Source organism: Centroberyx gerrardi, chromosome 3, assembly GCF_048128805.1.
Source record: "Centroberyx gerrardi isolate f3 chromosome 3, fCenGer3.hap1.cur.20231027, whole genome shotgun sequence".
Taxonomy (NCBI): Eukaryota; Metazoa; Chordata; class Actinopteri; order Beryciformes; family Berycidae; genus Centroberyx; species Centroberyx gerrardi.
Window position 1 is genome coordinate 28,374,497 of NC_135999.1, and position 16,380 is coordinate 28,390,876.

General features: G+C 41.8%; 1 protein-coding gene across 1 annotated transcript in view; it reads left to right on the plus strand.

The window, feature by feature from the left end:
- LOC139923315 (venom factor-like) overlaps positions 1-16,380 on the plus strand; it is a gene marked incomplete at its 5' end in the record, with an annotated part of 42,558 nt that overhangs the window by 3,036 nt on the left and 23,142 nt on the right. Inside the window, 15 exons of the mRNA XM_078290532.1 lie at positions 593-684; positions 1,509-1,591; positions 1,824-1,911; positions 2,163-2,265; positions 2,701-2,815; positions 3,223-3,338; positions 3,621-3,764; positions 5,641-5,847; positions 7,031-7,231; positions 9,531-9,686; positions 10,268-10,397; positions 13,112-13,180; positions 13,933-14,246; positions 14,323-14,332; positions 14,526-14,736. Of these exons, the coding sequence (XP_078146658.1) occupies positions 593-684; positions 1,509-1,591; positions 1,824-1,911; positions 2,163-2,265; positions 2,701-2,815; positions 3,223-3,338; positions 3,621-3,764; positions 5,641-5,847; positions 7,031-7,231; positions 9,531-9,686; positions 10,268-10,397; positions 13,112-13,180; positions 13,933-14,246; positions 14,323-14,332; positions 14,526-14,736 (2,039 nt within the window). The remainder of the gene's footprint in view (positions 1-592; positions 685-1,508; positions 1,592-1,823; positions 1,912-2,162; positions 2,266-2,700; positions 2,816-3,222; positions 3,339-3,620; positions 3,765-5,640; positions 5,848-7,030; positions 7,232-9,530; positions 9,687-10,267; positions 10,398-13,111; positions 13,181-13,932; positions 14,247-14,322; positions 14,333-14,525; positions 14,737-16,380) is intronic.

The window sequence follows — 16,380 nt, forward strand, 5'->3', positions numbered from 1 at the left end:
AGTAAAGAAAAATGTCTGACACATCCTTTGTTTTAAGTTAACCTCAGCTACTTACTGGAGGTCAGCCACCACTGACACACTTCCAGAGATCCTCCACACACACTCGTACCGAGGGCTAATGTGTGTGTGTGGGGGTTCGGGGAGGCAGGTAGGCAGTGGACCAAACCACTGTGAGGCGTATGAGAGGGGGACTCAATCTTTCGAAACTTAAAAACGCATTGTTTTGCGTCTATAATTAGCACAAGTGCTTTCAATGCATATTATTATATTATTTAAAATTATACAGTTATGTTTACAATGATATATTGAGGGGGACAACTCTCTGTTAGTCCCAGGAAGGGGGGGTCCGGACCCCCCTGTCCCCCCCGTGATTTCCGCCCCTGGTTGTGGTAATATTTCAGTAATTTCAGTAATTACCCTATTTCATAAGGACTCTGTCTTTGTTTAATTTTGGTCCTCATTACTGAATTATTATTTTAGCTCAAATTTCTTTTAGGTAAGGGTGACCTGTGTGTATGTGTGTGTGTGTGTGTGTGTGTGTGTGTGTGTGTGTGTGTGTGTGTGTGTGTGTGTGTGTGTGTGTGTGTTTCAGAATCCGGAGGGTGTCGTGATTAAACTGATCTCCAGGACCAGAGCCACCGATGGTGTCTTTGCTGACACTCTCGCTCTCTCTGAGATTGTCAAGTAAGTTGAACTTTCTTCTACTGACTTCTACAGCTGAGAGGAGAGAATTAGGACTGTTGATTGTAATCTTTACTTATCCGGGGATTTACGCTCTTTTCTAGTGTTGCCCTGCTTCAGTCACTTTCTCCATCCAGATTTTCCAATATAACCCCGTAATTTGAATCAGCAGCCTGCTGGTCACAAGCATCTTCTTTTAGGCCACTGCATCCCCCATTTTAAGTGGTATAATCTGCTTTAAAGGTGCTACATAGAGCATTTTAACAATAAATCATTACCACATTCATTTTGAGACATTAGTATATGTACCGTAAACAAACAAGACCATCGCCAAGAAGATTGTCAGCCTCTAGCGGCCTCTACACTGCATTTTACATGTATGTCACTGGGTCAGATTTGGAGGGAAATCTGCTGGATTTCTTTACAGCACAAAACAAGAACAGGGCGCTGTTCTTCCAGAGCTTTCTAAAGCTTTCAGAGTTTCTGGCAGATGATGGAAAGATTGAAAAACCGATGGAAAAATCACTTCCAACATGTTTATCCTCTTTAGCAAAGACAAAGACCCCGGGTGGGTGGAGGGGAGGACAGGAATCAACAGGGTTTATGGGAAATATGGTCTTTATTTTAAAAAAACACTAGCACTAACAATACCACTGGAATGAGATAGAGGGTGCCAATCGCATCGACCATGGTCTCATTTGTTTACAATAATTATACCAAGGTTCCATTATGAATTTCACAATAATATATTGTTTAAAAATGCTACACGAGTCAAATATTGTGTTTTTTTATGTGTCATCTCTTACATGGCTGACTGTCTCTGGCAGTGAAGGAACATGGACGGTGATTGCCAAGTTTGACCACTGGCAGCAGAACACTTTCAGCTCCCAGTTTGAGGTGAAGAAATATGGTAGGTCAAGTTTAAGCAACAGTAGTATAGTGTGTGTTTGTGTAAAGTGCTCACGGTAGCTAATAACATAACAGTAACATTCAATGGTGAGTTTGGTTTTCATTGTAACAATCATTTTGTCAGAGTAGGCATTACATTTTTCCAACTGCATATATCTCATTTTGGATTGAAGCTATTCACATGCTCTGTAACTGTATAATACTGTATATTTATATGGCGTGTTGTGTTTCAGTGCTCCCTGCCTTCAATGTTACTTTGACTCCCAGGAAGTCCTTCTTCAAGCTGGACGACACTGAACTGGAGGTAGAGATCTCAGCCAGGTCGGTCTAACACACACACACACACACACACACACACACACACACACACACACACGCACACCTCTACATGCCGTAACCAACCTAACCAAAACCTAATCCTGATTCTAGACACACATTGTTATGAGGATGTATGGAAATGTGGATTTAACCAGATATTTTTTAAATATAGACAACTAGAACAAACAAAAAAACATTGACGGTTGCCTAACTGTTGTGATCTAACCTTGCATCAATGGTGCGGTGTGTTTCAGATACCTGTATGGGGAGCCAGTCCAGGGGAAGGCCTATGTGGTGTTTGGGGTGCAAAAGAACAAAGAGATGAGGAGGTTACCAACTGTGAAGCAGGTGTCTGATGTAAGTCAGTGCTACATCCCAAAATTCACCAGCTACTCTCACTCTTTACCAGCAAACTAGCCTTTAAAAATCTGCTGTTTTACAACGCTACACGTGAGAAATTTTGGACGCTTTGTGGGTGTGGGAATGGGTGTAGGCAAATTCAGTGGTATAAGGCCTATTCCGAAATAAATTCTTGATTGAATGCTAAATAGCTTATAAATACACAGAATTTGTATTTCTGAAATGCTCTCTCAGGTAGGACAGGTGGAACTTGGACAGGGAAGTTTCAGGAACAGGCTGCCACTCAATGTGATTTGCTTCAGATGTACGCAATTTACATAAACTAGAGTTTAGCTCTGTTTTTGGCCATTGGCGTGGACATTTTCTATGAAAATGTCTGTAATGAAATTATGCACTGTACTGACTGCCATTCCACCTGTTGGTGTCCTGCAGTTGAATGGAGGAGTCGTCAGACTGAGCATGGAGGAGCTTAGGACTGCTTACCCCAACATCAGATCTGTGGTGGGAAGCTCTGTGTATGTCAAGGCCTCTGTCCTCACCAAGTCAGGTAAGCACTTACTGTAGGCCTGCATGTACTGTAGTAATGCACAGGAGCACAGCAGTGTATGCACAACCAAAAGCCATGATCAGGTTAGTCTTTGCAGATTGGAGTTTTAGTTATGAAAACACAACTCAGAGGAAGAGCTGCTCTGGAGACAGAAAGAATCTAAAACTAAAACCCCTCCTTTCTTTAGCAGTACAGAGTTAGATGTTAGATCAGGGTCCCGTTTCACGTACGTGGCTAACTGAGTTAACCGGGTAAGTTTGTTGACAATTTGGGATAAGCCCAGGATTTTCCGTTTCACAAAGCGAGATAACAATTTTTTACTACTACTTTACAATTATTTACTACTATTTGACCTCGGTGTGGTTTGTATTCTAAATTCTCTTCTTCTTCTCTTTTCTCCTGTGTAGGCAGTGACCTGGTTGAAGCAGAGAAGACTGGCATTAAGATTGTGGAGTCTCCTTATGTTGTATCCTTCAGAGACATGCCAAAGTACTTCAAGCCAGGCCTGCCCTTTGACCTCACAGTAAGGACCAGGGTCTATTTTTGCAATCTATCTGTCTAATATAACGGTAAAACTGGACATTTTCACTGCTACATTTGGCGGCAGAGACTGTCCGTAAATGAACGGCCACAGGCTTGATCCCATGTGTCCAAAAACAGCCATGTGTTGAGTTTAAGTGTCCTTGAACAAGACATTGACCCTTCATTTGCTCACTCGTGACATGAGCATTAGGTAAAGACCAAACTGTAAAATATGAAATCAGGTGATTAAAGTGACAGGAGAAGTTCTCCCCAACCTCTCCAGGTCCAGGTGAGCCACCATGATGGTTCCCCGGCCCGTAACGTCGTGGTCAAGCTGAATCTGCTGGATACGCCCCTGATCGTCGCCTCCGGCTCCACCAGAGTCACCGTCAACATGCCCAAGGATCTGCGCACACAAACCATCTCTGTTAGTACAACTACAGGCATGCTGCTTGCTTCTGTCATTCAGTTACACAGAATGTTTCCCACCTGCTGCTCACCGTGCATCTTTAGCAATACATGCAATCAAAACTAGAAGAAGCTAGAGAAAGCTGTACGATACGTCTATTTTTTAGCTATTTGTTTTCTCGGCACGAGTCGACTTGATGACAATCAGGGACGAGACACTTCACTCATTTAGATCTGGGAGCTATCACACTTTGGCAAAGTTTATAGCACTTGAGAAAAACATTTTCTCCAAATAATGTCTGTTCTTTACTGAGCAGTATGGAATTACTGAAAATAAGTAAAACTTCTATTAACTTAAACTTTTCCTGTATACTCATTCCATACATTTCTACTTAATAGCCTATGTTGTAGTGTGAAAATTGTCAGCTGAGTATCTTTCAACCATTGTAAGTGAGTAGTGATAATCAGAATTGTTCGTTAACCCGGTGTGTAAGATCAATAGATAGTCAGGTCAGACCTCATTCATGAAATCACTGAAAGATTTATTCCAGCAAATTCCAATTAAAATAGTACAAAGGGCAACTCTTGATGATCCAAAGATGATTCCAAAGATGTGTGTGGTTCTAACACAGAGAAAATAAGTATAATGAGTATAACAGCAGACAGCCATGTAGTTTTGGCACAATGCTAATAAGGCTAATGGCTAAGCTAATGGCTAAACGGTCAAAATTAACTAAATTAACTACATGGCAGCAATGTCAAGGTCAAAATAAACAAATTGCTAAGGCTAATGCTAACATGCTATGCTAATTAGCCTCTACATAGTATATTCATCAAGAGCATATATTCAGTGCCAAAGGGAGGAGCAGAACATTACAAATTCTTAGAAACATAATCAATAGTTTTAACTTACAATGCACACACACAACACCAAACTCCATAGCGAACAGCATAAAATCACCAGCCAATGGGCAACAAGGACATACATCCACCCCTGAAGATGAAGGAGAGAAAACTGAACAGAAATGAGTAACAAAAACGGCTCAAGTCCAAAGTCCCGCACATTGATTTCACTGATAGGCCAGAGAAGTGGGGTGATTAATGACTGACACTTCCCCAGCAAATAAGGCTCTACCAATTAAGTCAGTCCCTCCAGGAACTTGCGATTTTGCGATCGCAATAATTAACGCAAATTCAAGAAATCTCCGCAATATTTGCGAGAGCTTGCAGTTTTGCAAAATTGCCGCAACTTTTCCGCATGAAATGGCCAAATCAACAGACCGCTTGTGATTTGGACCAATTGTCGCATTCGGTGTCGTGGTAACTTATGTCATCACAGTTAAGTTAAGTGTTAAGTGTTGATAAAGTAAACAGTCTGACAAGAACGGCCAGCAGGGGAGTTGGAATTGGGTGTGGAATTTTTGTTCTAAAACTATGGAAGTGAATTAGGGCCTCAGGTGAAAAATTTATTTCAGTTCTGAGATTCTGACTTTATCTTCAGAATTCCGAGATTAAAGTCAGAACTCAGAATTAGAACTTTAAACTCAGAATTCTGAGATTAATCTCACATGGCCCTAATCCTCTTCAGCACAAAACAGGCTGGAAGATTTTTGAAAGCCAGAAATTTCGGCGGCTGCTGAAGTTATCATTGAGCGATTGGTATTCATCGACAGTCCTATCATATATTATGGTCATTTTGTGCTGGGACAGTAAAAATCTTACTCATTGCTCTTTTTAAGAATTTATTTTTGTCTTGTATACCATGTTTTTGTACTGTTGTCTTCATGTTTTTAACATCTTCATGATTTCTCCCCATGTGGATGCTGGACAGCAGGATACCCCTTTGGGATTATGAAGATGAATTTATCACAAGCCTTTTTTCTATTGTGTCCTAGGCTGAGACCACACAGGCGGACCTGAAGCCAGAGCAGCAGGCCAAACACCAGGCCACTGTGTATCCCTACAGCCCCCACAACGCACGGCATCCAAACTACCTGTACATCTCCACAGGGACAAACATGGTGTCTGTTGGAGACACACTGGCCCTGAAGCTGACCATCAGCGTCGCCTATAGAGAATTAATCACAGACCTCACCTACCTGGTGAGACCAGCACGCCTCACTGCGACAAAAGTTGTCCATCAACTACAAGTCATTTAATGTAGCGTTTAGTCCTAAAATCTGATGAAACCACATGAATGAAACAACAGTGGCAGTATCTTGAAATAAGGTCCAGTCTACTAGAGTCAACATAAAGTCAACATAATAACTGCAATGTCATTCAGTTCAAGAAAATCCTTGAAAACAGTTGTTTTACAGTGGAAACAAGTGGAAGTATCTCACCCCACTGACAGCTTCTTTCAGAAAAATAAGATTTTAAGACACAATCCTACATTAAATAATTGTTTTATACATAAGAGAATCTGGACAGAGGGTGCTCCATTTGGAGTTCATTGTGAAAATAAAAACAGCGTTGAAGATGCTCTTTAGTGTTGGGTTAGTAACTTGTACATGATGAACTGTACCATTGTACATGAATAAAGTTAAAAGGCTTGTCCTATGAACAGGATATACATAAATGGCCGATGGGAACTGTGACCGTTGTGTACCATTGTAACCGTTATATACACCGCTTCTTTTTGACCAGCTCCCACTTTGTGTGAAAGCACAGATTCTGTTGGGTGTTTTTCTCCTCTTGTCCTCGTTTTTTTTTAGGAATTTAAAAATGATATCCTGTTCACAGATCAAACCATTAGATGAAAGGATTTTATTTCTTATCTTGTATCTGAAACTTATTTTTTGATTTGAGGACTTGAAATTTACACTAGCTGCTAGAAATGTATACTGCTGGTAAATGTTGGCTGTGGCTTGGATATCTGTCAGTTCTACTGGCCACTTGTGATTAGTCTTTCCAAATCCAAAAAACTACTTTGGCAGCCAAGAAATTAATTTGGCTGGTAAAAATTTTAATCAATTTTCCACTGTATCTAATTGATTAAAACAGTTTCATGAAATTGTGGGCGGCATAACATGATCCAACACTGACAATATACTGTATAATCTCTAGTTATCACTGTCTAAACATTATGTAACTTAAATCTGTTGTGGATGATTGCTTCTTCATCAGTCTTTTTACTGATTTTTTTTTTTTAACAAGCCTTTCCACAACCAAATCTCACACCATGACTGCTTGTTTGCTTGAATCCAAACTGAAAATATCAAAATGTGAAAATTCAGAGACGATATATTCTTCTTGACTTCCTCCCCCAAACATCAACTTTCTCAGGTGCTCAACAAAGGCAAAATCATCGTTGCTAAGCGACTGGATGTGACCGGTCAGGCGATCACCAGCGTTGGGTTGACGGTTACCACAGAGATGATGCCATCGTTCCGTTTCGTGGCGTTCTACACCGTTCCCTGGGCGGAGCGGGCGGAGGTGGTGGCCGACTCCCTCTGGGTGGATGTGGCAGATTCCTGTCTAGGAGGGGTGAGTCCACAGCTCATCATGAGGAATCACCAGCAGCGGGGCGGCTTAGTGGTTAGAGAGACCGTCCCATAGCCGAAAAGTCACAGATATCACCGCAACAACCCATGGTGTGTTTATCAACAGTCATGTGTCCTGTTGAAGTGTCCTTGAGCAAGACACTGACCCCAGACCTGAAATGCCTGAAATGTAAATCTGGCTTCTGGTTTTCTGCCGCTGGCTTCTGAGGTCAGAGGTCGGCATCCAGAAAAAGACTGCTTTCAAGTAGGTTCGATGGGGTTGATAAGAGTCGTTTCCACACAGCACAGAAAATGCGCATGCACGAGTGAATCCCAGAGCCAAGTTCTTCTCTGGCAATTCTCATAAGTGTACAAGTGGCTCAAGTTTGCCTGGCAACAGAATGAGAGATTAGACCAGGTATTAGACACTGTTGCTGACTGTCGAGAAAATGCCTAATTCTGCACCACACACATCGGTAGTGTGGCGGTATTTTAGTTTAGAGAAAGATGAAAACAAAGTAAGATGTCAAATTTGCGACAAAAGACTGGCTTACAAAGTGCTTTATAAACATGCAACAGAATTTTAAACTAAATTCTTTGCCACACAGGAAGCCAATGCAGTGGTCTCAGCGCTGGAGTGATGTCCAATTTTCTTAGTCCTAGTCTCTAATAGCTTTTTTAGAGAGACCTGTGAAGACACTGTTACAATAGTCAAGCCTACTAAAAATAAATGCACAAATAAGTTTATCAAGGTCCTGCTTGGACATGGATTCTTTAATTCTTGCAACATTTTTGAGGTGATAGTAGGCAGATTTTGTAATTGTCTTGATGAGAGTCCATAACTACACCAAGATTTCTGACTTGGTTTTTAGTCTTCAGCGAGAGGGATTCAAGGTGAGCACTGACTTAAGTCTCCTCTTTATCTTTATTTAGTTGCAGAAAATTGTGGCACATCCAGTCATTGATTTGTTCAATGCATTTGTTTAGTGAATCTATTGGACCATAGTCATCTATTGATAAAAGCTATGTTGATCTGAGTGTCGTCTGCGTAATTGTGATAGGAAATATTGTTGTTTTGCATAATTTGAGCTAGTGGGACCATGTAAAGATTGAACAGAAGAGGCCCAAGAATCGTCCCCTGAGGAACTCCACGTCATTTTTTTTGTTTCGCTCAGATACGCAGTTACCAATAGATACAAAGTAGTTTCTGAATTGTAAGTAAGATTTAAGCCAGTTTAGGACCATTTTTCCAGTCTGCCTACCAGTATGTCATGGTCTACTGTATCAAACGCAGCACTAAGATCCAATAAAACTATAACTGAGATTTTTTCGCAGTCCGTATTAAAACGAACATCACTTAAAAGCTTTACTAGAGCGGTCTCAGTGCTGTGGTGGGACCGAAATCCTGATTGGAAGATATCAAGAGTATTATTGGAGGTCAGGAAACTGTTAAGTTGTAGGAAGACAGCCGTTTCAATTATTTTACTTAAAAATGGCATCAAAAACATTCTTAAAAAGGCTTGTCGGTAGACTATCAAGGCAGCAGGTAGGTGACTTTAGATGCAACACAACTTCTTCTAGTGTTTTGTTATCAACTGGATTGAACTCAAGAAAAATGTTGTCTGGAATCAACTATTATAAGTATTGGGAGTATTAGGAACGTTTGTTTAATATAATATTTTATGATATGTATCTTATAATATTTTATGGCTGAAGTATGATTCCAAAACAAAATAAAATGAGGACGGAGAACAGATGAAGATCCAACCCAGGATGCATCGGATGGAGACTTGATTGATTGAGAACAAATAGGAAGCCCCAAGATGCATTGCCAGAACGATGCATCCCATCCAGTCTATAGTAGAGAGATGATTGAATCTGCTGGAAAATGAACATGTTTGTCTCATTCATTGGCTTTGCATCAAGCGCACAGCACATCTCACACTGAAAATGCTTCTCTGTGCGTACGATCTTCAGAAGACAGCTCAGGAATAACTCTCCATGTTCTCAAAAGTCCTTGAATACTGTTAAATACAGCCTTGAAGTCTTCAATTCAGTTTTAAGTCTTAAAAAGTTTGTGCTGTTTTTCTAGTGAGAATCAGCCCAGTCATTCAGTCATGTCTGCTTGTCATCTTGATGTTTTTGTGTGTTAGATGTTTTTAAAAGCCCTTTATGTATTTTTTTTTTAATCTCACCTGCACAAATTTGTATTTTTTCTCTTCTCGTGTTATAATTTCATTCTTGTGTTTTATCATTGTTTCAATACATTTTTATTAATTATCTTCCTCCCTCTGCCTCCCTAGCTGAGTGTCGGGCCGGCGGACGGCAGGCATCGAGACTACAGGCCTGGAAAGCCCATCAGTCTCAGGGTCAGAGGTGACCCGGGGGCAAAGGTCAACCTGGTGGTTGTGGATAACGCTGTGTATCTGCTTAGCAAGCAGAGACTCACACAGAGCAAGGTGTGTGTGTGTGTGGGAGTGTGTTTTTGTGTGTTTGTGTATGTATATACACTGTGCCACAGGCAGGGTTGGGTAGGTCACTTTAAAAAGCTACTAGATACCTCATCAACACTGTAATCAGTAACATAATCTAAGGGATTACGCAAACTCAGTAATACAATCTGATTACTTTCATTTTATATTGAAGGTACTGATAAGAAAATGTGAAATATTACAAAGTTCAGGAAATTTATTTCAGGTTTGCATACAAACACAAATTTGTTGCTGTGCCACATTTTATAAAGATGCAGAAAAGCTGCCACTATTTAAATGGGTTTATGAGTTTCTCCTTTCACTTTCAAAGTATTTCTAGAAGAAATCCTCACATTTTTGCTGTTTTCCTCTAATTGCTATAATCAGAATACATTATTTTTTAGGTAACATAATGGAAAACATAATGGAATACAACCAACTACTTATAAATACTGCAGAATTTGTGCTGTACAAATAACCATTGTTAATGTACTTAAACCAAAACTAACGCAGAATAGCACAAACCTCTCCAACTTTGACCTTTGACCTCAACTGGACTTTCTTCTCAGATCTGGGACGTGGTGGAGAAGGGAGACATCGGCTGCACCCGAGGGGGGGGGCGAGACAACATGATGGTGTTCACAGATGCAGGACTGCTCTTCGCCTCCAGCACTGGGCTCAACACCAAACCTAGAGAAGGTACTGACTGTTCAGGCCACCAGACTAAATCAAACATCTGTGAATTTAGTCAACTGTAACAGATTCACTCTCTACCCCTTATTTGGATAATTGTGGCAACTTCTTGGCCCTCATTTACGAAACAAACGTACAACAGAAAACTGGGCGTACGGTTATTTCCACGCAAAGCTCGGCATTTATCAATTTGGACGTGAGTGGAAGCTACGATCAAATCTCACATCAAGTCTCAACTCGTGTACGCAAGTTTTCGAGTCGGTGTGGACTTGCGGTGCAGCATAGTAAATCTGGCTGAGTCGGAGAATTGTTATTAGACCATATATTCTGACTGGCATCTAAGCATATGCAGCCACATATTCATCACTTAAAAATATGTAGCCTATGGCAAAATATTCTATTTTGTAAAGGCCTACATCGACTATGTGTTATATAGCCTATCCCTAACATAAATAGGTATTTTCAAATTGTTTGCAATTAACAAGGTTAACAGTTTTCTGGTGTAAGATTAATTTTGAGATAGCCTACTTGTTTGAGGTCTGACCATTTTTTCTTCACCTAAATGTAAAGAATTGCGATATAAGCTATTATATTACTATTATATATATAGGCTATACATATCACGAATGTATAAATGAAATATTCAAACCCCAGCTGGAGTTTGATTGTCGACGGCAACGCTGTTGACCGCAGCAGTGATTTCTTTCCATACTGCATTTTTCCGAGTGATGCCACTTTTCACGCTGCCAAATATAACTAATTGGTTCAACTGGACTTGCGACGTTCGAGTTTCTATTTTGAGGTCGGAGAAGTTTCTCTTCTTGGACGTATTACGCATCTCCATGTCGTAAACTCTAGGGGTGAGGCCTCTAAACCGAGAATATGTAGGGGCGTGATATTTAAATGACGATTGTTTTCAGCCGCCACATTTATCAACGCCCGATCATTCTTACGCTGTGATTGGCGAGATACGAACGTTTCATGAATCACACGTGAACCCTGTCGTAAGATGATTTCTGCGCTCGGATCTGCGCTGGTTTCTATGTTAGATTGATAAATGAGGGCCAGAGGGTTTTATTCCTGCTCAAACCAAATTTCCCATTAGAACAGGGACAGAGACAAAACGGTTGCCGGGTGGCACTGCCTCCCCTTGAAATCTGATTGCCCCGGGTGCCACCTCAAATTTTCTTACACATCATTGGCTGTTTAACTCCGATGTAAGATTACATTGTTTTAAGTGACCAAGGCGCCCTTTTTGACAGAAAGAAGTGCTGAAGAGTGACAGATGTTGATGTTATGTTTCATTTTTTCCAGATCTTTCACAGTCCAGTCCTTCCAGTAATAGAAACATTATCCTGCATGTAATAATTTGTTTCTGAACATATTCAAAACTTATTTGCTGAATCTTGAGTACACACAATTTATGAAAAATAATCAAACTATATTGCTCCCGCCTCTGATCAGGACCAGAAACAGATCCATGTTGGATTTAAATGTTGTGTTGCTTTTTGTCACAATAAATGTGAAGAGCAAAACTTGATTCTTCCAAACAATTCCTCTTGTGGATGAAGCCAAAGTGCAGCAGTAGTTCATCAAAGTTAATCAAAGTCCATTCTCCCACGCCAGTTGAAGGCCATGTTTGTACTGCTGTATTTGCTTAAGTGCTTGAAGTGTTGTTGCATTTTGTTGTCATGCTGTTGTGTATTTAATAGCTGTGTTGTGTATTTAAAGAGTAACTTAACCTCAAACCTGTATAAGGCCTGACATCTAAAGGTACCGTATTTCCTCTAATAGTGGCCTGTAGTCAATTAAAAGCTGGGTCTCCGATAATGGCCGGGGCCGTCGTCGACACGAACAAATAAAGGCCGGTCTCAAATACAGGCCGGGGGAAAAAACAAAGGAAACAAGACTAGGTCAAAACCTAGTATATGGCTGCACCGTGTCTGTCTCCTCTCTCCACCGCTGCCTCTCCACCGCGCCCACGGCCCGCACTGATCCTCCCGATCCAAGCCCCGAACCCCCGCCGAACTCTCAGCCGGATCACCGGGAACACATCGGCGCCCAGGTTCAGTTAGCTTCAGTTAGCTTCAGCTTACATGCAAACAACGGTGGATACCGGTAAACTCCTGGTGCCTGTTTGTAACTGTAGTTTGTAGTAACGTACAAGTGCCACAAGATGGCTCGGCCGGCGGAAGTCTCTGGAGCGTGCCGTCGTCGATTACCGTAATTATCGCAATGCATTGCAGTAACAAAAAAACGTCTACCTAACGTACCCCAACAGAAGCAGATCAGATCTGATCTTTGGTGCCAGGTAATGTCGCTACCTGAAGGTGACATCAGAATCAATCTGTCCAAATTTTGCATAAGAATCACTTCATGTTAAGGCTTCCCATACACAACCAGTGTAATATTGATCAATTATACAATAAATATGTAATCAAACAAGCTGCATCATATCCATTAGATCCATTATTTCTGTTTTTTTAATGAAAGGTCAATATTGACCTGATACATCGCTACAATGATATATAGGTCTAACCCTAGTCTCTAGAATGACCATGTATGATAGAGAGATTGCAGATAAGGAAACAGGAAACATCACTGATTGTTCATCATGGGTACCAATGTTTTTCTCCTCTCCTCTCCCCACCTCTCCTCTCCTCTCCTCTCCTCTCCCCTCCTCTCCTCTCCTCTCCCCTCCTCTCCTCTCCTCTCCTCAGCTCTGCAGTGTCCAGGCAGTGCCAGAAGGAGGCGCTCTGCTGAACAGTTACAGCGTCGATCCCAGCTGGGTGAGTGTCCGCTCATTGCTGAGGGTTTGTGTGTTTCAAAATAGGTGGGAGCACTCTTGACAATGGCTTCTTTTTAAGATAGTGGATCAGTAGGTGTAATGTCATGATACGTTTATGATTATGAGCCATAAAAGCTACAGAACGGTCTCTGCCGTACTGCGCTACATTGTCGCCAACAGAGCACAAAAGTGTTGCCTGGCTGGCCGGTGACGATTCATGTCGTCGTCACGTTGGGTGCAGTAACTAATAATGGCATGCTGTCATAGCTTTGCATTTGTCTCATTTTTATTTAATTTGGCAAATACTCGTTCTTCTACTTCATCAAGTAAATAATAGCGTAAATGTAACTACCCTACGCTTGATTTGTTTGTGCTTCACTGCGTCTTCAGAGTGTGGAAAAATGTTGAAGCAGCTGAACTTCCGTTTGCAGCAGCGCTCGCCCGACTCGCTGCTACATTTTACTTGCTGTAGCTTCACGTTGCCGGCTTGAAAACGAATGAGTTCCTGTTGCTTTGTAGCTCCTTAACTGAATGTAATCATGTCTGCTTGCCCTAATCTGACATAAAGAAACGGCAGTAGGTGATTGGCTTCTGATCGGCAATACTTATTTTACGTCATCCTACGTTTTCTCCATGCATTCATCACCCCACCAAAACTCTCTCTTCCTGCCCTCCATCTTTCTCCTCCATTCATCCTTCCTTGAGTCCGTTACCTTAACCTAACTCCTGCCCCCCCCCCCCCCCCGTCTCCAGAGAGTCACTACAAGGAGAAGCTGCAGCGTCGGTGCTGTAAGGACGGCCTGAGGGAGATCCCCATGCCGTACTCCTGCACCCGACGCTCCCTCTACATCACCGAGGGCTGGGAGTGCATCCAGGCTTTCCGCCACTGCTGCGCCCACTACCGGGACCAAGAGCTCGACACCAGGCGCCCCACCACCCCGCCGCCGCTGACCACCACCACCACCGCCCCACCCATGCCCACTATTTCCTACGACCACGATTACTATGAGGTTGATGATATGATGATGATGTATGATGTAGAGTACTCACCACTTATGCCCCGCTCCGTGCGTCCCGATGGTAAATAAAGGAAGAGTTCATTTCCAAAATGTTATATATTCTTATATCCATTTTGGAAGGCAGATAACCAGAAGTTCATCATTCAATATTTCTGAAATATAGAGGATTCAGTCTGTGTAGATGTTATCATTTTGTCAATCAAGTTACCTTCAACCTTTTTTTTCTTTACTTTATCCAAGACAAATTATGAACCCACCAGTAGGAAAAATGTATTTTGTGCTAACAAAGTGTTAACTTTTTCTCTTGTGTCTCACCCTACTCTGTAGCTCAACCACAACCAAAACAATATACAAGGGGAAACAAAATGAAGGAAGAAGACTTGTTTGTGGCAGAGGATGAGAAAGAGGAGGAAGAGGGGGAAGAGGGGGAAGAGGGGGAGTACCTGGATGAGACTCAGGTGTATCTACGCTCCAAGTTCTATGAGTCTTGGTTGTGGAGGGATGTGAGCCTGCCCAGCACAGCCAACAGCACAGATGGGTGAGTGGTAGATTGGAGTATAAATTATGCAAACTAATGGGCGGAGCCAAAGAACCACAGCTTTTCTGTTTAAGTTCCATAAGACTGAAGCCCAGTGAAAAAGGCAAGAGGTAAGAGAAGCTAATATTATGAAGCCTAGCACTCTTACTAGTAACTGAAAAAATGCCACACTAAGGCCCCGAGTCCACCAAAGACCTGTGAAAGAAGTGCTGATGCTGTTCTGTCATTAATTCCAGTGGAAAAGCGGCGCTTTCAGCGCCTTCGACCCAAAACAGATACCTCACCTCTTTTTAGCACCGAGCGCCGTGAGCGCTGAACCTGTTCTCAAGTTGAAACAAGTTCAACTTTTGTGAAGCGCACTGCTCGTCAATGTCACTTCAGAGTTCTACCAACCAATGAGGATGAAGCAGGGGCGGGACCATGAGCCGGCATCCTGCCGTTTTGTAGCGAATGTTAGCTAGGCTAACGTTTAGCATAGCAACAACGCCCGGAGACGTGTTCTCAGAGCTCCCGCTCCGGCGCTCACCTGATGCGGCCAAAGCGCTCAGCACCAGCGATTCAAGCGCTCAACAGGTCGGTTGGTGGACACGCCCCCTAAGTTATCTATTCATTAACATGTTTGAGGTCTAGTACCCACACATTGAGGCTTAAAAATGTTGTTGTTGCTGCTGTTATGGAAAAAACGTGAAAGTAATTTTGGTGTTTTTCCTTTTCTTATTTGAACTTAAAGTTTACATGTGTTGTTATGTGTTGAGAGAGTTTCATCGCCCCTTGGCACTGTAAAAAAAATAAATAAAAAAAAGTATAATTTCAAACATAAATGGGTGACAGTGAGAAAACCGCAGGTTTGTGGTTTCTGTCAGATAACAGCATAGTGTGGAAGTGTGTGATTAGCGGCTGTTTGCAGTGGCCATGATTCATCACTACAGTAACAAGTAAACAGTAAACATGTCGTCCTCCAAGAATGACGCAGAGTTGTATTTGGGCAATAAGTAGAAAATATGTTAAGTTTCACCAAAATCCAATCAGCAACTGTCTGTAGTGTGGGTGACTCACAGCCAATTAAACAAACATTGTTGGATGTGGGTGAGTGCTATGTCACTGTTTGCGTTGTGCAGTGACATCAGGCAACCCAAACACAAAGTTGCTGTCATTGTTTACAATCAAGCTAATATTTTACAAGTTGCCTGCTGAAACTTTGGAATACCGGACTATAGCTTATGAACAAAACAAGACTAGGTAGACCTAGTGCAAGCCGGGCCTCCTCTTGGCTTTTGCACCCTAGTATAATACGTGTTCTGTACTTCCCTCTGCATTGTAGTGATATACTATAAGTGTGGTGGCCTGCAAAAACCCTTCACATGGTGAAAATTTGACGTTTAATTTGTGATATTTTGATTTTGAGTTTTTTAATCAAGTTATGTGTCTAAAAGTAAAAAGTGAGAAAAATGGCTTTAAACATTCCACAACATTCCATTTTCTCCAGTGGCGTTCCTCCAAGCAGTCTACAGGAGAGTGCAAGGAGCAAACACACCAGCACTGAAAATAAATCCCATATGATTTGTTTTCCTCAGCAACACAGACTTGGTCACTTCATTATAGCAATCTGAAATCATAGGATTGTCTTAAAGTCGAGATGAAACG